Source organism: Antedon mediterranea, chromosome 3, assembly GCF_964355755.1.
Source record: "Antedon mediterranea chromosome 3, ecAntMedi1.1, whole genome shotgun sequence".
In the NCBI taxonomy this organism is placed as follows: domain Eukaryota; kingdom Metazoa; phylum Echinodermata; class Crinoidea; order Comatulida; family Antedonidae; genus Antedon; species Antedon mediterranea.
In genome coordinates, this window is record NC_092672.1 from 33,757,285 (window position 1) to 33,783,948 (window position 26,664).

A 26,664-nucleotide genomic window follows, 5' to 3' on the forward strand; every position below is an offset into this window, starting at 1 on the left:
GTATTCAAGTTGTTGCATCTTAGTGTGAAACCAAGCTTTTAGGGTGAATTTTGAGCACTGTCATAATTGTGTACTACATAAATTTACTTTAAAGTCTCTGCTTGCATCGTAAGAAAACAGCATTGAGTAATACCAGTTGGTGAAATGCATTACGGAAGTTGAAAACACCCTCATTTTACATATCAACCTTGTCTGGTCAGTTTTAAACTAAGGAAGTTTTTAATTGACAACATAAACAAGTTTATAGTCCAGCTGTTTATCTCCTGCGTTAAACAAGTTGCGGGTCAATTTATTGTTTGCTGGTTACTTTAACCTAAAGTGACCGTAGGTTTCTCATTAATTCAACGTCAGGTACTGTAAACGTCACAAACAATTTAAGTCTACATCGCTATCATTTATATATAATATATATATTTTTACTTTAATGAGTTTTCCCCAAAATAAATGAAAAATTATTATTATTAAGATTAATCAAATCAGACATTGAATAGGTTATTTTGTAGTTTTAATGAAGTTAATCACTTCTGTAGACAAAAAAAAAACGAACAAATAATAATATAATCAACCAAAAATCCATTGGCTGGCAGCCAATTTGATTGTTTTTTTTTTATTTAGTGAACTCAAAATGGCATTTTAAAAAAAGAATGAATAATTACAATACATTTTTAATATATTTTTTATTTACATTTTCAATTCGCTTTCGGTTTATTTTATTTAATCTCAATTGAGATCTGATCTGACTGATACCAACATCATTGTAATTTTTCCAGTACTTTGCCTTTGTATTTTAACAGTAATACAGTAGGCCCTAAATATTTAAAATGTAGTTTCAATACTAGGAAGGATAATAGTTTAGCATGGGCTTGCAGCTTGGTTCCCTTAATAGAGGTTTTACTATACTATATATTTTCGTCTAAAGAACAAACAAGAATCTCGAGCAAATTATTAATTCTTTCCTTATTTATTTTTCATTTTATTATTTTTTAAAATAACATAATATCCTAAGAAATTATACTCTTTCTAATTAATCTGGTAGGTGTTTCAGTTTTTCTATATTGTGGCAATGCTTTTTTATTTTTTTACCTTTTAACTTAGAAATTAGGGTTATTTTGAAAGGTTGTTTTCCAATTTAGGCTGTAGGAAGGATGTAGTGTTTGGCGTCTCATTTGGCGTTAAAATGGAAATCTGTTTTTCTGGAAGGTTCAAAAGTTATCAGTTACTTTAAAGATGGTATTAACCTGTCAACATTTAACTTCCAAAGGAAATTGAGAATCTTAGTGTCAATTGTGTCTGTCTGGCAACTGAATTGAATTAGAATAGAAGATAAAAATGGTGTTTCATGTCCTAAATAAATGTTTAAAAAATCTTGTGAATCCATTCAACACTAAATAATACAGTAAGAAAACTCAATTTGTACAAATATTTTTATTCTATTATTTCTAAACATACACTTTAGTATTCATTACAATACTGTAGTACTAGTATTACATAAGGATCAACGTCAAAGTAATTACTGCAGTAACTACATTTTTTACTGCAGCAATGTAGGACTGAGTTGGTTGTAAACATCATGGGCCATGATGACGATTCATGCCCTGCAATGGCGAATCCAAAAAATAACTTGTTTAATAACTGCATAAACAGGTTTTTTAAACAAAATGTTGTTAATGCAGTCCAGTAACTGTAGTAAAGTAATTTTGACATGGTCTCATAACTATCTGACTAAACTAAAACTGACCATATTATAATGAGGCTTAAATCGTTTTTCCTGAATGAAAATGTAATTTTTTTTTATTTTACAAATTAACGTATAAAATCCAAAGAAATTTTCAATTATTCTACAACAATTACATTTAAAACTTGACCTCCAAAGTATATTAACTACTGAAGCAATTACAGCATTGTTTATAAATGTGTAATTTGCAACATTGTTCATGTTTTAAAGTGGTCACAATGGTGTTTAATAATAGTTATTACCTCTATGAATAATGATGTGTGATTATTACGGTATATCCTCTGGTATAATCTCACCCCTACTTTATGTCTGATTTCTCAAACTGGCATATCCTCGAGTATAGTCCCAGTATTGACTTTTGATCTGAATGTAAGCCTCTCTCTAGCCAGTTCAGATGAGTTTTTACAAGAAATGCTTACCAATCATTTTTTTTTTCTTAACCCAGGCTTTCCCCAGGTATATAGTCCCACCCCCAAAGTTGGCCCAATTTCATGTTCTAAGGGGGTGGAATTATTTGATACACAAAGACCAATTTTTGTTTTTATTTGTTCCACCATACTTCAACAACAGGCAATATATAATAAAAAGTGTGGAACATGGAAAGGAGGTCAAATAATGTGCTTTAGGACTTGACCCCCATAAGTCATAATCAAATTGAAACTATAATTGATCACTACACACAAAATACAACCAAAATCTAGTTACAATAAATTCGGTTCAGTCCCATGAGGCATTTGATTTACACCATTGCTAAAAAAATGTACTATATAAAAAGACTAGATACATTTTTTTGTTATCCTCGAGTATAAAACATATTTGTTGACAATTAAAAACCTATCACTATACAGCAAACTTGTATTAACGCTATGGATTATATCATTACTAACGTTTTAAATGTGTATGTACATTGGTCGAGTAGTAGAGCATTCTTCAATTGTACATGTTGATTAGTACGTTTTTCAACTCATCCCTAAGATTTTTTTAACAGGGTCAGTAAACTACTGTAGTTAATTACTGGCTTAAATTATTCTGACCAATCATTTTAACATATTTTCTGTGAAAAAATGCACTTGTTGAAATGGGCCACTAGTTTCTGCCAGGTTTTACAGGTCCTTGCCCAGCAGACCTGTGAAAGTGAACACTTGAAAATTCTTTGAATTTTATAAAACTTTAAAAAAAATAGTTTTTAGAGGGTAAAAAGAAGATGTCCCATAAAAGTTGTATACCGGTTGTTGTTACTATGCAGTTCATTTCCTTGATCAAGCTGAAGCCACACCTGGTCGGACCGCATTAACTCCAGAATTACACTATTACTTGTAGAATCGTAAGCATCACTACTATCATAATCATGAACAGCTACCTGTACCTCCCCATTTTTCATTAGTTTAACGTACGGGGAGCTTGTACGGGACGCTGTGTGGATGTGAAAAATAAAAGCGTAAGCTCCGTGGACTTTCGTGGTGAATATGCCAGTATATTGATCAAAGCAATCGCCGACATTTATGAATAATGACGCGTAAGTTAACACTTCGTCCATGTCAGCGGTTGCAGCGAGGGCAGAAACACGTGCCGCTGAGAAGGCAACGTTCACGTTTGTTTTCTGCGTTTCACCAGACCCTGGTGGTCCTCGTGGCCCAGCTCTTCCTTGTAAACCGGGATGACCTCTTTGGCCACTTGGTCCTTTCGGACCTCTGTCTCCTTTTTCACCGTCTATGCCAATGACGCCATCTTTTCCATTCTCTCCTTTGATTCCTTGTAAGCCTTGTAAACCATTATGTCCGTTGGCACCATGGTTTCCTGGCATTCCCGGTATGCCTGGATTTCCCGGTGGACCTGGCGCCCCCGGATCCCCACGTACGCAGCACGAACTACACGTATCCTGTTCAGTATCCCCATTGGCTTTCTTCGCCTTTAATAATTTTGCCTTACTATTTGGAATGTATTTATTAGCATTATCAGATTTAGCTGCATTTGCAATATCAGAAATGAACAAAAATCCTAAAACAAGAACAAATAATGAACAGATATAGCGATCCATACTGAATAGGGTCAAAGTTCAATTCCGGTTTTTTTTTTCAGAATGTCTTAAAGTAATTGTTCAGTTAATGCAGTCTGCCATTTGAAGTTTGTTTAACTTAACACCTTTGCGTCTAAAATAAATGACTTAAGTTATAAACACTTGATATTATGACCATAGGCGCAGTTCTTGGAATAACATTGAACAATTCTTGATTCATTTAATCTGAAAAATAAAGATTGAAATTAAAGTTACTCATGTGCATTGTGAGCAAGTGAAACTGTTTTAACTAATAAAACTTTGTTACCGTTTATTAACTTATTGGTTTAGGGCCAAAATATATCTTATTCAATTTGACTATAGGACTCAAACATGTAATTCATAACTCGAAAGAAAGAATTGATTTTTACCAACCTGGTAATAATCATCATGTAAAAATTGTTCTACTGCAGTTACTGCAGTAATTACATTTTAAAATAAACATAATTGCATTGCAACAGTGTTTATTATTTTTCTAAATAAGTACATAGGTATATTTTTTTAATTGATTTGTATCCATTGGGTAATAATAGAATTCATGTAAAAATTGTTCTACTGCAGTTACTGCAGCAACTACATTTTTACACTTTTTAACAAAAATAAATTTAACAATTAAATAATTTTATTTTTCACAATGAAGACATAATATGCAGACAGTATATGTATTAAACCGTGTGTATTATTATTAAGGACTAATAGTACATAGGTAATAAACTACACAAGAAGTTACTGCAGTAATAATTGAAATGAAGATACCTCCAATAGTGTAAAATATTAATATACATGATATTGATATTGATAAAAATATATATGTGAAAATGATTTCATCTGGTTTCAATGTAGTAATAAGATATAGTTCATAAATTCATGAACGACATCAATTTTCTGCCATTAGCTTGATGAAACTGTCTTGACACATGTGGTACTGTAGTTTGACACTGGTTTTTAATTTATGATTATCTTATTCAAAAATATACATATTTTTTAGCATTTGACCCAGAAAATTGAGTTTCCAACATTTGTTTGTAATGGCCCAATATTAATGCACTTTTAACCACTTCCATTCCGTGATCGGCGAGATCTAAGTGACAGGTTATTTAATGTTGTTAGATTGTAGAATAATAGGCGATTACACCAATTTTGACCGACTTTGAACCAAGTTGAAATATTTAGTATTTGTTCCACACTATCAAACTTCATGTGACTTTGTGATGTGCCCATATGGACATGATGATGTCATATCACTACCATGTTTGGGCATATCACTACCATATTTGGGCACATCAAACCATTTTTGTCAAACTAGTTTTAGTGTAGAAGTATGAATGTTGTTTGTGAATGTTCCTTTAATGTCTATTAAACTCATGGTGTTTGTCATCTCTGCAAGATGGCTTCTGTAGCACGAAAATCATGTATTAATGTTAACCATTTCCTTAATGCATTATTCATTTAATTTTTTTTAAATTATAAATTAATATTGACTTAATTAATCGATATGCCAATGGAAATTGGATTTGAATGTTGAATTAGTTTGTTTATACAGATTGTGTCAGAGTTGGTGTAACTGTCAGGTTGTAAAGTTAGAAACTAATTATTTGCCCTTGGGACGTGCCCCTATTAAAGGGACAACTTTCCATGCAACGCTTTACAGTAGAACCTCGATTAAAGGGACATCTTCGAGGTGTTGATCATGTTGTTAAATTATATTTCTCCTGTTTATTTCAACCCTAAATATGGGTATCCCTGAATAGGGGTATTGCAGATTGAGGTATCACTGAAGAGGAGTATCTCTGAGTAGGGGAATCCCTAAATAACGGTATTCAAAAATGGGGATCCTTGAATAGGGGATCCCTGAATAGGCGTATACGTACCTCAATAGGGGTATTCCAGAATAGAGGCTTCCCTAGGGGTATCCCTGGACCGTACCTCAATAGGGGTATTCCAGAATAGAGGCTTCCCTAGGGGTATCCCTGTTCCAATGATTAACAGCCAACAACTATGGGTTCACTTTGCTGGATACATAAAAATAAAATACAGATATTTTTTCAATCATACACTTTTAGCAATCTAAATGTAGCTTGGTTTCTGTAAATGTCTAGGAGACATAAATAATGTGTACTATAGTTCATTTCCACTATTAACAAGCTCTAACAAACAGGAGTACTGTAATCACAATCACACAAATATTAATGATTATTGATCGATTGTTCTCTTTTTATCGCTACAGTTAAAAATGTTCCCACAGGCCTTGTTAATGTTAGCACAGTTTATATAAACATTTGGTTGTTGAAAACTCATACAAGCTTTGACCAATCAGAGTGCAGTGTTGTTATCATTGTTGAAGCTTTAAAAAAAAGACAATTATATATCTGTACAGTGAAGAAAAGAGAAAGTAATACATGTAATTACTAATAAGTACATGAGCCATTAAGGTTGTCTGTTAAAGTTTAATTTATTTTAGTGTAACTAATACAGTTAGTACAGTAGTGCCTTATACAATGTACTTTATTCTTTTCTATTACTGGAGCATGTTAAAAATGACTGAATGTACATTTTGTTTATACTCTAGTCTATGCAATAACAAGCTTTTCTGGGTATATCATACAAACAAACAAACTAATATCCTACATTGTTGCAGTAAAAATATAGTTACTGCAGTAGAATCATTTTCAAATAATCTATATTAGTATTATTTTTTTTTTTTTTATTATTTTTTTTTTTTTTTTTTAATATTTAGTTTTGCCATTAAATGTGAAATTTACCCCCCATTTTTCTTCTTTTTTTTTTAATTGAAAACAATCTAGGATAGTTTAACTAAGAAAAGACAATTGACTCAATTATATGCAACTATTAATGTAATACTTTTATTGGCTGATACTAGTATTAATGCCTCAAATAGTGGACTCTGTAAATAGTAGACTACGCACAATGTTTTAATTCTACTTTTTGGCAAATAAATATATAATAATCCATAACTATTTTATAAATTGTAACATTCCATTAGCCATAATAATTTAATTTAAGGTTTTAAATAAAATGCATTTTTTTGTATTTAATTATTAAGAATGCACTTTTTCTAATATTAATTAACCCTCGTAAATGCCACTGTTTTACATTATGATACCCAGGTGCACCACTTTTTCACATTACCATATCCAGGTGCTAAACAAGCATTTGATTTACACCCTGTTGGGTCATAGGTGTGACATGATATACCTATAAAGTGTTCCCAATCTATTTTTGCTTTACAAAATACTAAATTGTGTTGGTTGTTATAAATTGCTTTGACAAGCTTTGCATTGTGATAAATAACTAGATATTTAATACCTTATAAAAGGTAATACAGGCTGTGGAATGCATTTAATACTATCCCTTCAGGTGTAAATATATAATTGCATCTAATTCATACAAATTTTCAATTCAATTTGATAAAAATTCATAAGAAATTGTAATAGTAGACTGTGTACAATAAACACTGCGTTATTTGGAATTTGATGTTTAAATTGAGCAAAAAAATATCTCATCTCACTGCTTTTTGCCTTAATGTTAGGGTAACAATATTACAACCACTGAACCATCAAACAACCAGGCAGAGTTTTTTTTTCAGGATTTACTAGAAAATTTGTTAACTCCATGAAAGACAGTCTGGTGATGCCAGATACCTACGATGTCTTGTGCTTATTCCAAAGAGTTTAGAATTATTGGTTTGATCAAAGAACTTATAACACAAGAATTTGCATTCAAAACACAGTATCGGAAGTACAGGGTTAAAAGGTCAAACTGGGCGACGCCATTTCACAGCATGGAGCAGCGCCCCCTCTAAACTAGGAAGTCAATTACTCTACCCCCTAGAGTATTAGCAGATCCCCTCTATGATTTTGACTTTCTAATTTGATGCGGGCGCCCTACTCCTCAGTCAATTACTCTATCCCCCAGAGCATTAGCAGATCCCCTCTATGATTTTGACTTTCTAATTTGATGCGGGCGCCCTACTCCATGGCTCACAATGGCGCCACCCATAGCTCTATTCTATCCCACAATGCCTTTCGAAATTGTTACGCGCTTCGGACGAACAGGAGATTCTTGTGTTATAAGTTCTTTGGTTTGATTAGCAATAAAAATCTTAAGCTCTGTCTACACTATCAAACTTTATGTGCAAAAAAAAATGTGATGTGTCCATATATGGACATGATGATGTCATATCACTACTACTAACCATATTTGTTGGGTATATCATGGAGTAAAGAATATTCTTTACTCCATGGGTATATCACCAACTTATTTGGGTACATCACACTTTTTTGTCAAACTAGTTTGATAGTGTAGACAGAACTTTAGCTACATCCCTATGTAATTGTAAGGGAATTTGGACAAACCAGAATGTTCTTTTTTCGAAGAAAAAAAGAAGCAAAAATCATTAAGAGCTTTTAAAGGCTATAAGTTTACCATAGTTTCCACTTCCACAAGTCTATGATTCAAAAAGGACACTTCACTGGCCAGTAAAAAAGAAGGGAAGAGATGAAGTTGAACCCATCAAACCCCCTACCTACAAGCTTAACTGTAGCTGTCTATCAATGAGCCAACAATAAAATAGTAATAAAGGAATACATAACACATCTACAGACTATGAAATACTCAGTGAATGATCTATAGAATTAGAGAATAATACTCACCTGTCGTTCATCACCGGAATGTTTTGTTCTTACAAGTTTACTAAAAAGTAATACTGGCGCAATCTGGGTTTAACGTTTTTAACACCCTAAATATTTCTTTGTAAACAATCCTTTTTAAATTCAAATAGCACAATTACAAAAAGATTCCAAGGTTTATCAGACTAGAAAGCAGCTCTTTATTGTCAGTCCATTTTGATCAGGCAATCCACTTTAAAAATTAAATACGACAATTGTTGAATATTGACGGATTAGTTATACTTTTGATTTTGATAAATAAATGTTAACTAAAAGTACCAACATTTTAGTTTTTCAATAAAAGGAATATTTTGTATAATTTAGTTCGATTCAACAAAAGCTAATCTTAATTGAATTAGGTCATTGTGATCTTAGTGAAACACACAAAAAAAATACAAAATAAAAGAAATACATGAATTTGAATTAGAAAAACAAATTTCTGCGATTGCATATTCAATTATTCGCACAAAAAAAATAATGTTTTCACTTGTAAAATGACAAATGGAATAAATTCAACCAAAAACCCATTGGCTGGCAGCCAATTTTACCATTTTTTGCTTTAAATTACGTTTTTTTAGGTAAATACATTTTCTTTCGATCAAATTTGTGGTTAAAGTGTTACATTAAAATAACATATTCTATTTTTTTTTCCTCTAATATCCTGACTTAATTTTATATCCAGGAGGGTGGGCTTATTACCTCCATATTAAATGTAACATCCATCTGCACCTGGGGTAACAAGTGAAACATAATCTTGTTCTTCCTTGTTTTAAGTTTATCCCAAAAGAGCATGATATACTTCCAATTTTAATCACTTTTCTTTCCAATGTTTTTACAGTCCACCATGTCACACATTTGGAATTTCAAATTTGTCTAAATTGGATGGTCAGAATGTTTTGAAAGCAAAAAAGGATTTTTTGGGTTGAGTCAATTTGTTTTAATTCATAAATTTAGCCTACCTACTATTACTAATCATTATTTTTTCATGATTTAGACTACTCTGGGGTCACCGAGGTCTGACCCCTGTGGATTCTTTTATGAGGACTTCAAAGAGAGTTAATATGATTTAAGACTACTGATACTACAGTATACTACTAATTTGTTACCTCTCATTAAATCTGTTGCATGTTCATACTGCCCCTTGTGTCATACATATTGCTGTACTGTAGGGTTCAGGTTCAGTTCAAAGGCACCCATTGCTATCATTTACGGACCATTTCAGAATTATTTTACTGCAGTTACTGCAGTAACTACATTTTGTTGCTGTAAAAACATATGAATTGTTTCTATGTAAAAGTTTATAATGCACTTGAATAAACAGTGTATGATTACCTTCAAAAACCTGCTTTTACATATAGGTTAAAGAGGAGTAAGCAAAATGTAGTTTACTGCAGTAACTGCAGTAGATGAATTTTGACATGGTCTCTATAGAGGCATAGATCAACCCAAAACACAATAAACTTGATTGAACAAACGCTTCTATATCAGCAGCACACTATCATGTAAGACGTTCATTTACAAGGCAATATAAAACAAAAGACAGACAAATATTGCTTATTATGCCTATTATAATTGTTAAAAATATATACACAAGATGTAACCTTCTTTTGCGATGGTTCTTTTTACTGTTATTCAATTGTATATTTAAACATCTGAATGTTTATTTTGATTGTTTGGTTGATATTTTAAATATTTGTCTTTTTTATTCCTATTGGATGATATGTCTATATGTGTAGTACAGTCTCTAGTATGTAAATAAAACCGTTTGTTCTGGTGATTCCTCAAGGATTTACTTTTGTTACCCCTCAAATGTTGGTTTCCTAGGCATTCAATTATTATTGTGAACAATTTGTTCTAGAAGAAACGAATTTTGTCAACCTCAAGTGTTTGAAAACTTGAGAGTTGAAACCTCATGAGACCCAATACGAAAAAGGAACCTTACAGTAATATATGAAAAGAGAGAATGTACAAAACGAAAATGAAGATCTAACTATGAAAACCAAACCCAAATAATGAAAAATAAATGCAATTATTATACAAAAAAGAAGATGCAAATATATACGAAAACTCTTTCTTTCAAACTATTTCACATTTTTTGGTTATTATTTCCATATATTATGCCTACGGTATCATTTTTCATATAGTAGGGTCTCATTTTTCATTTAGTAGGGTCTCATTTGGCACTGATATCAACGTTAATGACTTCCTTGTGACCCTGTTGTCATCTAATGCAAGTTATTCTACTAGACATGCTCTTCTCCCAATGAGCTATTTAAGCATACCAGAGGGAGCTTAAAATAATAATGTTCTTTTAAGGGTTATCATCACTGTCAACCAAAAAAATTATTAGGAAAGTAAATGTTATTGAACAATCTTTGGGTTTCATGTAACAAACCGGTTCAGGTGGCTATTAAACCAGGTGATTATTTAAATTATAACATTTTCTTTAATTACTACTGTCACAAACTTATCAGTACTATACACTGGTCCCTCTGGAAGAACAATCTTTGACTTGAATTGAAGAGGCTACCTAGTATAAATAATAATAATATGGAGTGTGAATATGACTTATCAAAAACCTATGGGTTGGAGCCAAGCATTTCTCTTATTCGATTATATTGCAGCTATTGCATGACGTACACCTTCATCTTGTTAAAAAGTTAAAGTGTATCTGTCAAGGGATTCTTTCCTGTTATAAATTGGATATCCTGTCTGGCATGCTCCAGTAATCTGCACTACACCTGTGTGTAACACATCTACAGTGTACACTACTACTATAGGCTACTGTATTTTTTTGTACTAGAGTGATGCTTATCACCAGAATGCATCCCAGTGGTAGAAACATACCCTCAGTGGAAGCCCTGCCCTGGATATAGCATACCCTCGGTGTAGCCCTGCCCTGGATATAGCATACCCTCGGTGTAGCCCTGCCCTGGATATAGCATACCCTCGGTGTAGCCCTGCCCTGGATAAAAGCATACCCTCGGTGGAATCCCTGCCCTGGATAAAGCTTGTCATGGATCAGGCCCCTGAGTGGAAACCCTACCCTGGATAAGAGCCTAAAGGCCTGTGCACACCGAACGCGAAGCCGCGAAGCGTCATGCGTCACGCGTCATTCGACGGATCGCTTTGAAAGTTGAATTGTCATGCGTCTATTAGTTTTTCTTGTCGGTTCCCACGGAACGCGTCACGATGTGCTGATTCGTCGCGATTGCTAGGCCTAGGAGATAGTGGGTTGGCCAATACAATGCTACATTTAAAATAATCAGAGAAGATGACTGAAGTATTTCCTATGTAAGTTTAACCAGAGAAGAGTTAAATTAAAATGTAATTTAACTCTTCCCTGGTTACACCAATCACAGTGTTTGGTTTTGGTGGGAAAATGTTATCCTTTTCCAAAGCCTGAAATGTGCATGATTGTATGTATATATCACAAGGACAGAAGAACATGTATCCAATATCAATACAGTTACAAGAATTAAAGCATTTATTGCATGTTGATTACACGTACATGTGATCTGCTGACTGTATTTATTAGTGGTGTTACAAATATCTTTCAACAGAGGTTATTATAACCATATAAAACATTTCATATAAACACGAACTGGGAATCTTCCTGGGTTTGTCACTTTCAAATATAAACTATAGGCCTATATATTAATGTAAAGTTTTCACATTCATTTTCTAATTATTATTAAATATTATATTATTCATGACAAAACATACAGTTTTTTTCTCATTTGATTAAATGTAATAAATATCCCAAACTCATATTTACACTGTATATTATCTTATGACTTTTTCACATAAATACACTTATTGAAATAGTAAATCATTGTTTTTAAAGGTATCATTAAATATCAACCAGATTTTCTTTTTTACTACTCCTGAATACTTTCGCAAAATAATATCAAAATAATAAATTTAAAATGTATCATCCCAAAAAAAATGAAAATTGAAGAAATATTATTATTGTTAAAAGTGAATAACTAACCCTAAAGTGTTATACTGTATTACACACAGCGAAAATGTTTTAAATTATATTTTCAGGAAGACAATATATCTTGTCCAAAAAATGACACTAAACTTAAAGATGTATTGTCCCATAGAATCCTCAAAAATGAAGATGATTAAAATCAAATTTGAATAGGAAATTTTGTAGTTTTAACAAAGTTAATCACTTACATAGAAAAAAAAAACCAAAAAACTTATGTTTTCACTTATAAAATGAAAAAAAATCCATTAGCTCGCAGCCAATTTGACTATTTTTTTAGTATTGGAGTATAACAAAACATATACATATATTTCCATGTGTTCTCTATTGCTAAAAAAAGACATTCAGTTCAGCTTTCCTTCTATAACCACTTAATAAATACTAGTTACAGTTCAACTCCTCCTTAATCTCTTCCATTTTCTATTAAAAAAAAATGAAACAAGTATTAAAAAATTGCTATAGTAAGGCATATTGCTCAAATCATTTTTTTCTGGCCAATGTATGTCACCAACTGACATACCCATTTGAAAAAAGTCTATACAAACCTGTATCAGCCTCATAATTGCCAGTCCACGTTTTTGAGGAGCAATTGCTCTTAATTCCATGGCAATAATATACTGGCCGCTTAAACTACTAGCTTGGTCATTGGTGGAGTTTGTAACGCTGGTAATAGCCTGAAGGATTCCATTTATCAATGTTCATCTAATTGACCTAAAAAAAAAAAACAACAGTATTTATGTATTAATATTACTACTACTAGGCCTATCCTAGCCTTACAACACTAAATCAACTAAATATTAGGCCTATAAATATTAATTAATTAATAATAAGTAGGCTATAGGCTAGGCCTACCTAGTAGTACTGTACTCATATTTAGTAGTAGGCTTAAGCTAGGCTAGGCCTGGCCTAGCACATAGTAGACTAGTAGGGATTAGTAAGTATTATGTAGGCCTATAAGTACTACTTGGCATGGCCTAGCCTACTAGGTTATATGTAGCCTAGGCTAGGTAGGCCTAGCTAGGCCCTATTGCCTAAACCTAGGTAGGCCTAGGCTAGAAATAGGCTTGTCAACTCACTTTACAAATTGATCTCTGACGCGTTTTAGGCCTAGTTTTTCTGGCATTCTTCTACACAGATGTTTGTCTGAAATTATTGTCTTCATGCATTAATCCTTATGTTTCTGTCTGTGTATGACTTACTTCCCTTATCGTAAAGACAAGAAGGGTAAGTATTTCCATAAAGACCTCGCTCGTCAGCCACCATTTTTTTGCCGTCGGTGTCGTCGATGAGAGATATTCCTGGCTTCTGATTGGTTGACGATCGCGAACCGCGCTCGCGACGCCTCAAAAAGTTGACCAAGGTTCAACTTTTGAAAATTCGCGTGCGAAGCCTTCGCTGCTGTCGTTTTCAACGCGTTGAAGTTGAAATTCGACTATCGTACACTGTTCGCTTGTATGTTCACACTGGAAGCGTCCGTCGCCTGCCGCGTGCGTCACTTTTTAACGCGAAATTCGCGGCTTCGCGTTCGGTGTGCACAGGCCTTAACCTGTACGTTTTGTTGGTACCTCAAAGCTCACTCACTAAAACCTAAAAGCCAAAGAGCTTCAAATCTGAGAATTTTTGTGTACTCGGATAAAAGAAAATTAAATGTACCTTATATAACATTTGACTGTAGCCTAAAAGGTGTGAAATACTACACAACAATATTCATGTCCTACATTGACTGACCAAGGAGTGACCTCCTGTTTGTCCACAATTTTAGATTGAGATTGACTGACCACTGAGTAACCTCCTACTCTTTTGAAAGATGTATTTAGGTTTACTCTTTAAATAAAGTAAACAAAAGCTAAGTGAACACTGCACCTCCATTTTTCAGTCCTTGTCCGAAAACACTATACTTGGATTTCGGTCAAGGAGAGCTCGTCTGCCTTAAACGCTCTGATCTGAACTTCATTGTATCTCTTTGATATCGGAGGCACAGTCTTAATGAGATGTGCAACAAGTATACAGTAAATAAAAATTACAAAATATTTACAAATGCTTTGTCATGACAAACCACTGAAAAAGTTCAGCCACTCGACTTGGCACAAACTGTCTTGGATAGGAAGAGTCAAGATGGGCAGAATAGATTGAAAATATTCTGGACTAAGGGGGTTAGGATGAAAGAGATAATGAAAGGGGAGATTTGTAGTATATAAACAAAGCTTTTAAAATTTGAAAATTATATTCTAGTAGTATGTTATAATTTTCTTATAAATTCTTATTTATCCTCATTTAGCAATAATCCCATATTTGGCAAGAATTCAAGACAAATTAATTTAATTATTTAAATTAAAATAATAAAGATAGATAAATTAATTACCTAACTTTGATCAAATTGAACAGATTAGTAATTTAGATGGCCTGGGGAAAGTCAACTGGGCACCATGCAGGAAGTGGGTTTTGTAAAGTGCAAATAAATCCCATAGTTTTTTGGGAAATTTCCATTTGAAAGATTGAATGATTAAGATTTTGTCTGAAGAGTAGAAAAGTTTTTACTGCATTTTTTTTATAATACATGACTTAAAATTCACCATGGAAACTAGCAATTTTCAAAGTTTTCATAATTTTCTAGTTTGCTAGTTTCAATTTATTTTCCAAATTGCAAAGATTATTTGATGAGATAAATGGTTTAAATAAAGAAAAAATTGAGGGGAAAAACCAAAAGAGCAAAGCTCGTTTTTATGGATACCATTTACTTGTTACTTTACAATTTTTGTAAATAACAATTTTTGCAGAATTAATTGAGTTATCAAACGATTTGTTTTTTTCTGGAGTTGCTTGTTTTGCTAGTTGGGTTAATTGCTAGTGGATATTAAAAACATAAATTCCCAAACTCTGCATGAATGTGTACTGTAACAATAAAGAATTTTTTGTAACATTTCTCTACACCACACTTAGCAAAAGTTGTCCTTATAATATACTGTAACATAGCCTGTGAGGTCCATAATACAATGTTCTGTGTCATTCAGATTGTAAACATTCCAATAAAAGTGTTTTACTATGGTATATCATACTTTGATATAATTATTTATTACCTTGATTTTAATAAATAAAAGTAGAAAGCAATTTTTGTATGATTAATAGTTACTAGATTTCATAGGAATGAAACATTTCACAAACCCGGGGATCATTCTATGTTACTGCAGTACGGTAATTTTATTTAACTGCAATAACATATCATTTCAGTAGGTTTTCAATGAAGTCATTTATAAGGCAGGTACTGCGATAAACATCCAAAAAAGTGGTTGATAAATTGCATAAAGCGGTTGAAAAATAAGCAAATAGTTACAGTAAAATACTTTTGACATCGTCACTTATTGATAATAAATAATATAATAAATAATAAAATGAATTTAGTACTGAAATAAATATTTTAATTGTTGGGAAGACTTGTGTAAAAATCTTTTTAAAAAATATATAGCCACACTCCTTGTAAATTTTAGTGGACATTTTAGATGAAGTCAAGACCCTGGAAAATAAATTTTGTTGATAATTAGTTTGAAACCCAACTCATGGAATAAGTTTCTGATAAAACAAAAATATAATTTATGTAGACATTTTTTAGTAGCTTGGTACTGTATCTACAAAACAGCAACAAGTTAGATATTTGAATAACATGCTTTTATCTGGGTAGAATATCTTAAAAAGAAAATAAAATATTGTACTGTAGAATTAGTCTCTTTCACCTGGTAATATTTCTGCTATAATAAAGTAAAAGCCCTCCTTTGTGACAGCCCTATTCATGGAACATTCCTATTAAGGTCGATTTACACAGACGAGCGGTAACGGTAATATAAATATAGAATCTACGTTATTCCTTATGACAATTTACACACAACGTGGAGCGGACGGGCGGTTTACGCTCAGGACAGATACAGATTCTATGTGTGACAAACTACGTGGTTTCCACTTACCGTTACCACTCGTCTGTGTTGGCCTTTTGTGCAATGTTGTCTGTTTTTAGTAGGCTGGCTTGGGTTATACCAGTGAAATTGCATTAAATTAAGAGTACACCAATTCCCTCGAAGAGGACTCTTTAGTTGATACCATGTGAACTCGTATTAAATTAAAAGTAGGCCATACACCAATGTTATATAAAATTGCCTCGCGGGTGTTAAGGTCGATTTACCAAGACGAGCGGTAACGGTAATATAAATATAGAATCTATATTATTTCTTATGACCATTTACACACAACGCGGAGCAGACGGGCGGTTTCCGCTCAGGATAGATTCAGATTCTATGTGTGACAAACTACGCGGTTTTCCGCTTATTGTTACCACTCGTCTGTGTAAATTGGCCTTTAAGGGACACTTTCCTTTTAAAATGAATGACAGGCAAAATATTACACTATATTACAGTAAGGGTGTGGGTGTGGAGGGCACTGTTTTGAGCCCCACTGTATTTATGCTATTTTTTTATGAGTGAGCACTGAGAAAATGATGATTATGAGTTTCCGTAATCAAATCTTCCGATATATTCTAATTACAGTTTGATTATCATCACAGCCAATGGCATTTTCTAAAAATTATATCAAAGCAAGGTTTTTTTAAATTAATGTGTGGACAGACAGACAGCAGCTAAATTCTAGTTATATCCCCCTCCCCCCCCTCTCCCTTCAAGGGAGAAGAAATGCTGATGACCGGTGGGTCCCCTGGGGGTCCATTTATTCACTACATGTGGACAGCTGGTAGGAAACATTAGAAATGTTTTTATTAGTTTAGTTTGTATATAAGTATTAGTATATAATAACTGTCACCATTTTGTGTTTATAAGCGCCATGATTTTGGTTTAGCAAATATGTTTGGATGTTTTGAACTTTTTAATAGCTACATTTGATTTTTGATGGCTCGTATCAGCTGTTGTTTTAGATCATTTAATTTTAGGATTCCAGAAAATGTTAGTTGAAGTTTATGTTGATGGTTTAGGTATGGCGAGCGGCCAGTTTATGTTAAGGGGAAGATTGTATCTTATAACATCTAAAACTGTTGTCTACACTATCAAACTTTATGTGACAAAAAAAATGTAATGTGCCCATACATGGACATTATGATGTCATACCACTACCATATTAGGGAATATCACTACCATATTTGGGCACATCACACTTTTTTTGTCAAACTAGTTTGATAGTATAAACAGAGCTTTAAATACTCCATTCATGTATGCCTAGAATGTTAGCCTTTTTCCTTCATTTCTTATATTACCTAGTTTTTCTTTTCTTCCATCCTATTACCTTGGGTAAATCTTTTTCCAGTATACAATATTTTTAGATAGCAATTTCACTTATATAATTTGTTCAAATTTTGAAAAGTAATTAAAAATCCTTTTCTTTGATAGAGGCAGATTGAGAGGGGCACATCAGACGTGAGCCCCCTACCTTTAAACTGAAAACAAAAGTACCCAAACCTCATCCCAGGGTATTGTCTGTCAGCAGAAAATGTGTTCCCCTCTATACTTAATGCTATATCAGCTCCTGTTTGATTTGTATGCAGCAGATACAGAGGCCAACACATTTTAGTTTTCAGCGGGTTAAAAAATATGTGCATATTGTGTAAAAAGTTAATAGAGTATACTCATCTCCGAATGGAAGCATTGTGAATGATTGAATGATTGTGAAATTGTTTTGATATGTTGGAAATTGAAAACATATTTATCTTTTGCCAGGATATGGGTATTCATCTTGATTCCTGAAATTATATTAAGTTGTTGGACAGTGTTAAATGATTGGCCGTCAAAACATCATAATATTTTCACTAACCTGATTTAATATTGATGGTGCAGTATCAAATTTATTAAACTTTGTTCTACAAAGACAATCTAACAACAAGACACTGAGCTTGCCTTGCCAAGATAGGAACTCGTAACAGTCCTTTGATCTTATGGCTGTGTTTCCGATAATTAACCGATAAAAATTAACTGATAATTAACTGATAAACTGCCTGTGGAAACGGGGTTTAACCGATTCCACTTGAGAAAAATTACTGATGATTATCTCCTTTCTCGGATAATTATCGGATGAATGCGATTTTTAACCTTTGTCCTGGAGGACAAATTGTTGCGATGTGATGGGCATCCGGTTGATTGGGTAATAACTGATAATACGCACTTTGTTGGTTAAAAAATTAACCGATAATGTTTTTTGGCTTCGGAAGCACGGCCTATGTCTGGCTGCGACAAATACCAACAATACTATTATGAACATATTCTCTGCGGCGCGCAGTGTCTGTTAAAGGGCGTGGAACTGATTGTGTCGCAGCCACAGATCAACCTTTCAAAGCTCAGCATCCTGTTGTTAGAATGCCTTTGTTCTACACACTATTCATATCCCCCATTTTGTCCATCTGATCTCCTGGTAACTTTCAATCCTAATTAATTCAATATGCCAACATTAGATACTGGAACATGTCATTATTCTGAATTATTTTCATTATTCTACTACACTTTACTGCAGTAACTGCTTTTTTTACTGCAAAAATATCGGATTTCAATTTTATGGAGCAGTCACTGCAATAAACAGTGCGTTTATAGTGACCCAAACAATTTCCGAGTCTTGCTAAAGAATTGGCATAGACAGGTTAAGGAGGAGTTACTGCAGTTACTGCAGTAGAGTAATCTTGACATGGTTCTGATTATAGATTGAAACACCTTTGCACAATCTTCTTTTAAACCACATTTTTAAATTATCTCAATACTTATTTTTAAAATAATTTTTATGTTGAAAATGTGTGTAGTTGGTCGCTTTCTTGTAGATGCTGTAATTTTTTTGGGGGTTTATCTCTGTTCTGGGTTGACCTACTAGCACAGGTGTTTAGCTTAGGTTGTAGCTAACAATACTTGAATTTTGTTCCCCTTTATCCCAAAAATGTATTTTAATTATTTGGATAAATTTAAATAAATAGGTCATATTGAAACCTTTCAAAACAAGAAATGTCCGTCCACGTTTAAATCTGTAATTACCATGCTATGCACCATGCACGATGTTCCTGTGCTATATTAAAATCAGGATTGTTCACAACTGTACTACTGACCCATACCGCCTTCAAATGTCATAAACATTTAAAGAGTTTGATAATATAAACCCCACTGCTTTCACTAGTTAGATTTCATTAGAACACGAGGTTATTGAACATTAGAGTAATGTTTCCGTTTAAATAATTGCATATTTTCCCATAGGTGGGTTTATAATTGAGCCGGTTGTTGGAATTAAGATGTAAATATATTTCATATGTTAGTTTTATTTAATTCAGATTTTTGTAACTTGTTTCTTTTTCCAGTTTTTGACTAGAATGTATTTTTTGTTATTTTTCATGTTTGATTTATGTATTAATACTTATGTGAATATTCTTATGTGCTTCTAATCTGTCGACAATTGTCAAAAAAAAAATGATCTCTGTGTTTGTGGAACTAGGTACGCAATGATAACATTATTAACATTCCAACATCTGTCTAGAGCACCGAATCCATGCTTTTATCAGTACAGAAATTACCTTAACATTTCTTTCCCATCTGTCACTCCCTCTACCTTTTCAACCCTAAACCAACGTGAGAAGGCTTGAGTTCAGTGGCCGTATTCACCATTTTCACATGACTTCGGCTAAGGGAAAAACTTTCCCTTAAAAGTAAGAAAATCTTCTATCTACGGTAAGTCGATACAATTTAAGGTAAATATTTATTAAGTTAAGTGAAATAAATTAATATTTAAGGGAAATATCTCACTTAAGTATGATTGGTGAATACGGCCACTGTCTCACTTTCCTTGTTTGGCAAATCATTGCACTCAATGCCTCATACTACGGATTGGAAGTTGTTGATCCTACATGCATATATAAACTATACTATACAGAACTTGAAAAAGCAGGTGATAGTCCCTCATTTTGCTAAATATGGTAGGATGCACTTTTATTTGGCTTGTTTGGATCTGATTGTCCACAATTCCCAAATCCAATTGACGACCATTATATATACATTTAAATAAAAAAATAAATAAAATTCGAGAGAAATTCATTTTAAATGTAACACAAGTAAAAGTGGTATTATAAACAAAATCACTCAACCACTGAAAGATTGAATAATTCTTTGCATTGAGTATTTAAAAATGTTTAGTAACCAAAAACTTGAAAAAAAACTTACCATTTATCAATCTAAATAATATCCACAAGTATAAAGAAAGTCTTTCACAGTTTTACTAATTTTCAGAAATATTATACTTTGCAATTTATTTTGTTTGTTGGTTCCCTGTCAACCAGGTATCATCTATCTAATTGGTCAATTTGGCACTGACTGATCTGATTGGCTGTCAAACTTTCTAAGGTCATGCATATGCATTATCTTATTTGGGTTATTCCATTTTAGGAGAATTATTTCAGGAAGTGGAGGTATCAACTTTTAAGGAGGTTTTGAACACTTTTTTTAGCAGATTAACTAAAGTTAAAACATGTTATTTTCCTAATTAAAATTAAATATAATATCATGCACACACCATGGAGAAATATAACTTATTTCTCCATGCACACACTAATGTAATTATAGTTATCCTAGATTGGAATTAAAGATACAGTACAGTACCTTGGATTTCAATTAAAGCTACCCTGGATTTGAATTAAAGCTACCCTGGATGTTAATTAGTATTATGTTGGATTGTTATGTATACCTGGTTTAGAAAATGCTAATCTTTTATAATCTATAGACATCTCTTGAATGTATTTGTAGAGATTTGTTTGATATTTTACCTTAATTATAGTATTCATGTTTTCTACAGAGGATGTCATGACATTTCTGGCGACATAAAGTTGCTTCCGCTCAGACAACATTTTTCCAGAACCATGTTTAGTTGCATCAACCAGTAGACTGTATCAACCTCTATTATAATTACCCTGGATTTTAATTAAAGCTACCCTAGATGTGATATGGCTGCAATTTTAAATCCTTTGAATTTGATGAAGCAACAGTTTATTGCTCAACACTATGTAGTAATTTGTAACACAAGTTCCAAGATCAATTGTACAAGTTAGTTAGTTAGATAGCTAAGATTTATTTTCAGATATAATGTTATGTACTCAAATCTACTTGACAAAGTGAAAGAAATCAATTTTATTCACTTTAAAAGTGGCATCTTAATTATTTTCAAATAATTATTATTATCAAAAACATAAATATAGTGTCAGATTGTTTTGAAAAGTAAAGTAAATGCTCAGATGTTTGCTCACTGGCTCATATTCACAGTAAATATATTGTTACAAACAACAAAATTCTTTTCTTTTTTTTATTACAGTATGAATAAAAAAAAAATTATATATAATAAGAAGTGATAGTGCATTTATCTATACTGATTTGGTATTAAAACAACCTGAATGTTCATGGGAAGGTTTGAAAAAGTTTAAAACCGCTCTTGTGGACACCTCATAGGCTGTACACTAATGTAACCTATATTATATTGCCTTTGACTAAGGGCGTGCACCAACCAGTCCCCAGTGTTGATACAACTTAAACTAGGAAACAGGATGCATAAAAAATGGGGTATAAAACCTGAATAGTCCTGGGAAGGTTTAAAATATTGCCTAGCAAAACTAGGGGCACGCACCACCTATAACGTCCATGTGTTTCTATAACTAGCATATCAAATTTACCAAACAAATACTAGCTTGTACCCATTCATTGTGATAAAACCATGAAACATGATGCATCAAATAATGGGGTATAAATAAAAACGACCTGAATGGTCCTTGGAAGGTTTTAAAACTACATTTGAAAACTGGCATGTTGGACCCCTCATAAATTGTACACTATTGTAACTTCTGCTTCTTCTACTGTAACTCCGCCTAGCAAAACTATGGAGTTTACACATACCAGGGTGCGCACCAATGTTAATAAAACTAGCATATTGAATACCAAACAAATACCCATTCATTCAGTGATTGAACCAGGAAACATGATGCATCAAAACTGATATAAAGCACAGATCTACGAGGAAGACATTAACCCTTAATTTTAATTAACATAGCATGAACATTTAATATTTATATAAGCATGGCGACAGTAGTTCATTCCCTAGCTTATACATTATTATTATTTTTATTAAGATAGATAAAACCAAGGTCATTATGTCAGTTCACTCACACATTTCTGTAGCTAGGTAGTTGACATCTTTGAGGTCAATCTGATAATTATTAGATACAGATAACGAATAATTTATTTATTTCTCCGTATCCTGTTCAATTTCTTCATAAATCAAATTTATTTTTAAATGGATTGTAGCTTGAAGTTTTCTCAATTTTAACAGAAAACACAATATTATTTTTTTTGTATTTTTAATGCAAAAATAATCCCTATAAAATTAATAAAAATGTATCTCCATAAACTATACTTTCTTGAGGTTCCCACATCTGAAAGGTTTCCAATTCTTTTTTACCGTTAAAAACACATTATGAATACCAGACCTTCCAGAAAACAAGACATAGGCCAGCCCAAAGGTGTTGGTTATTGGGAGAGTTGACTGTATTAAATGGACATCGACACCTCTCTCCCAACCGTACTAAATTTGGACAGTTGTGAACTAGTACATGCAGTCACAATCTATAAAGCAGTCTAAAATAATTTGAATGTATAACAGTTGTTTTAGCAATAGCACAAGTTCTCCTTCGAGAAATTGTGTAAATCGTGTACATTTATTGAGTTAAGTTTTAATTTCCTTGGTTTTGTATAACAATGTACCTCTAAATCCCTAGGGTTACTCTCCCTTAATACCATTTGTCTTAGTCGATCTGTTCACAACTTTTGGTTTTTTCAATAATCTAGGTCATATAATATTGTACACAATTTTATTTCTAATGTCTTTGTCATTGAGGGCTCTCTTCACATTTTACAGGCAAACTTTACTCTTGATGGTTTTAAATTTAGGTTTTTATATTTAGGTTTTAAATTTAGGCAAAGTGTGTCTCTATGATAGCCAATAAAGATGGTTGTTTCATGCAAATGTATGCTAATTTTTGTGCACACTTTTTATTAAAATACTGTTTTATATTTGTTATGTGTTAATATTCTATACCAAACTCTCTATCATTGCTTTAGTACTGAAAGTGTTGTTTAGAAGGAATGAATATTTTATCCCTAAAGCTCTGTCTACACAATCAATCTAGGTTGACAAAAAAAGTTCCCAAATATGGTAGTGATATACACAAATATGGTAGTGATATAACATCATCATGTTCATATATGGGCACATCACATTTTGTTTTCATTGTTATTTTAGGTAATACCTCAGTTGATTGCTCGTATTGACACCCCACGACAACTGGTAGGGCGACTAATTCATGACCTGCTGACTGACATTGGCAAACAGCACCCTCAAGTAAGAACACAATTTGTAACTTTCAATATAGAAAAGTGTTTTTTACAGGATGGATACAAACCTGGCACTAGGTCAGGATTAAACCCTGTACCCTGGGATTTGAAGGCAAGCCTGTTAACCACCTTGAAGCTACATCTCTACTCCTTGATAGTTGACCATCAATTTCAAGCTTCAACTATGTTTTTCTCTAGGCTTTGATTTACCCATTGACAGTGGCTTCTAAGTCTACGAGCCAGGCCCGTCATTCTGCAGCCGATAAGATTCTGAAGAACATGTGCGAACACAGCAGCACATTGGTCCATCAGGCTGTCATGGTATGTATGCTACATTCTTCAAATTTTGCAGTTTTCCATTTAACAATCAACATTTTTTGTATTTAACTTATATTTGTCATTGCAACATAATTTCTTGGTTACCCGGTTCTACTTACATTTTTACATTACAGTTTTTTCTGGAAATAAATAAATTATTTAATTTAAAATAAATTAGAAAATAAAATGTTCATAAATTGTTTTCTTGCTTTCAAATGAAAAATTGTTCTTATATAGCTTTTGTAGAAATTATACATGGTGGCTTGTTGAATGTAGGCCTACTATAGTACTAGGTATGTTTAAAAAGATTATGTATGATACGATTCATGTTTTAATAGGTGAGCGAGGAGCTGATTAGAGTAGCTATTCTTTGGCATGAGCTGTGGCATGAGGGCCTAGAAGAAGCTTCCCGTCTTTACTTCGGTGAGCGTAGCGTCAAAGGAATGTTCGGCGTCTTGGAACCGTTACATGCAATGATTGAGAGAGGCCCGCAAACTATGAAAGAAACTTCTTTTAACCAAGTAAGTGATATTCAGTTTTTGTTCGTTCAAAATTATAAAAAAAAACAAATTTACAGATATATATTTCTGGAGAAATAAAAAGAAAAGAAAAAATTGTTACTGTTATTCTTGGGTTTGGTTTTGTACAACAAATATAAATTTTTCTTTTTTAAAAAATGAAGTACAATTACATTAAAAATTTTATTACAAAAACTGATTTATATTTTATCTCTTTTCTAGGCCTATGGTCGAGATCTTATGGAGGCGCAAGACTGGTGCCGTAAGTACACTCGTTCACGTAATGTGAAGGACCTGACACAGGCCTGGGATCTCTACTACCATGTCTTCCGAAGGATCTCAAAACAGCTTCCACAGGTCAGCTTTGCGTATTCTCTTTGACTTTGATTTTTTTTTTTTATTTAATTAAACAATGCCTTCTTATTATCTCTAATATACCCTATCTTCTTTATAGATGACACAATTGGAGTTGCAATACGTATCGCCGAAGCTTCTGATGTGTCGCCACCTGGAGTTGGCCGTACCTGGAACATACGATCCGAATCAGCCTATCATTCAAATCGAACGTGTCCAGTCGTCGCTTCAAGTTATCACATCCAAACAGCGACCTCGCAAACTCAGTATTTTTGGTAAATGCAGCATTTTTCGTCTTAAATTTAGGTGAATTTGTCTTGTCTGTTAAACAGTGTACTATATACAGTCAACTCTCCCAATACCGGACACCTTTGGGCCGGCCAAATAAGTCTGGTTTTCCGGAAAGTCTGGTATTCGGAATGTGTTTTTAATGGTAAATATAAATTTGGAACCTTTTGGTCCTCAAAAAAAGTCTGGTATTTGGAGAGTTTCTGGTTTTCAGAGAGAGTTGAGAGTTGACTGTGCATAATTTTATCTGATTAATACCTAATTTGTCTTCTTTTAGGGAGTAATGGTATGGAGTACATGTTCTTACTGAAGGGACATGAAGATCTACGTCAGGATGAGAGAGTAATGCAGCTGTTTGGATTGGTCAACACGCTACTAGCAAATAACCCAGATACGTTTAGAAGACATTTAGAGTAAGTCTCCAAAAAAGTAACATCTTAAGTTGTCAAAAGTATTTTAGATTTACTTTCTTACTTTAGTTGACATTTTTCTTTCTTTTTTCTTGTGTACAGTATTCAGCGATACTCTATCATCCCGTTATCAACAAACTCCGGTTTGATTGGATGGGTTCCGCATTGCGATACGCTTCACGCCCTCATCAGAGACTACAGAGATAAGAAGAAAATACTGCTGAACATAGAACATAGGATAATGCTTAGGGTGAGTATTACAAAAACGATTGTTGCTTTTCCCCATCTCATGGATTTTTTTATGTCATTAAAACTGCTATATAAATCCAGGATATTATTTTGTATGACTTTAATCCACTTATTGTTATGATATGTAGATGGCACCAGACTATGAGCACCTAACCTTGATGCAGAAGGTAGAGGTGTTCGAGCATGCATTGGAGCACACCCAGGGAGATGACTTAGCCAAGCTGCTTTGGCTTAAGAGTCCAAGTTCTGAGGTATGGCATCCATTTTAGATTGTACAAAATTAAAGTGTGTTTAGAAATGTCTACTACAGTATAAACATTTGATTGGTTGGGAAACAATAATCAAGTATTGTGGTACAAATTGCAGTATATTATGAAAAAATAGAGGTAATTGCTATAAGAAATTTACTCATGCATGCAATTTTAGAGGTCAAGATGTTAGAGGTCATATCTTAAAAAGTTTAACTCCAGATTACTTTTTGTTTAGGTTTGGTTTGATCGACGGACCAACTACACACGATCCTTAGCTGTCATGTCAATGGTTGGGTACATCCTGGGTCTTGGAGACAGGTAAGCATTTCATTTAAAATAAAAATATTAATTATATCCGTTTTAATTAGCTGAGCAGTTTAGAGCAGTGGTAATTATGTATGTATGTATGTAATGTAATT

The 26,664-nt window shown here is 33.0% G+C and overlaps 2 protein-coding genes and 1 long non-coding RNA gene across 3 annotated transcripts in view; 1 reads left to right on the forward strand and 2 right to left on the reverse strand.

Annotated features, from left to right (window-relative positions):
• LOC140045291 (serine/threonine-protein kinase mTOR-like) overlaps positions 1-26,664 on the forward strand; it is a 67,090-nt gene that overhangs the window by 28,681 nt on the left and 11,745 nt on the right. The window contains exons 40-48 of the mRNA XM_072090138.1: positions 23,766-23,864; positions 24,056-24,178; positions 24,514-24,696; positions 24,916-25,050; positions 25,148-25,322; positions 25,613-25,748; positions 25,848-25,995; positions 26,123-26,245; positions 26,481-26,563. Coding sequence (XP_071946239.1) covers positions 23,766-23,864; positions 24,056-24,178; positions 24,514-24,696; positions 24,916-25,050; positions 25,148-25,322; positions 25,613-25,748; positions 25,848-25,995; positions 26,123-26,245; positions 26,481-26,563 — 1,205 coding nt within the window. The remainder of the gene's footprint in view (positions 1-23,765; positions 23,865-24,055; positions 24,179-24,513; positions 24,697-24,915; positions 25,051-25,147; positions 25,323-25,612; positions 25,749-25,847; positions 25,996-26,122; positions 26,246-26,480; positions 26,564-26,664) is intronic.
• Positions 1,441-20,704, reverse strand: LOC140045290 (uncharacterized). The gene is made up of 2 exons (XM_072090137.1): positions 20,648-20,704; positions 1,441-3,977 (listed from the first exon to the last, which is right to left on the reverse strand). Exon 2 carries the CDS (start codon positions 3,771-3,773, stop codon positions 2,922-2,924), a length of 852 nt encoding a protein of 283 aa, XP_071946238.1. The 5' UTR covers positions 3,774-3,977; positions 20,648-20,704; the 3' UTR covers positions 1,441-2,921.
• LOC140043898 (uncharacterized) lies at positions 12,867-14,014 on the reverse strand. The gene is made up of 3 exons (XR_011844437.1): positions 13,550-14,014; positions 13,019-13,184; positions 12,867-12,893 (listed from the first exon to the last, which is right to left on the reverse strand). It is a non-coding gene; the product is annotated as an uncharacterized lncRNA (long non-coding RNA).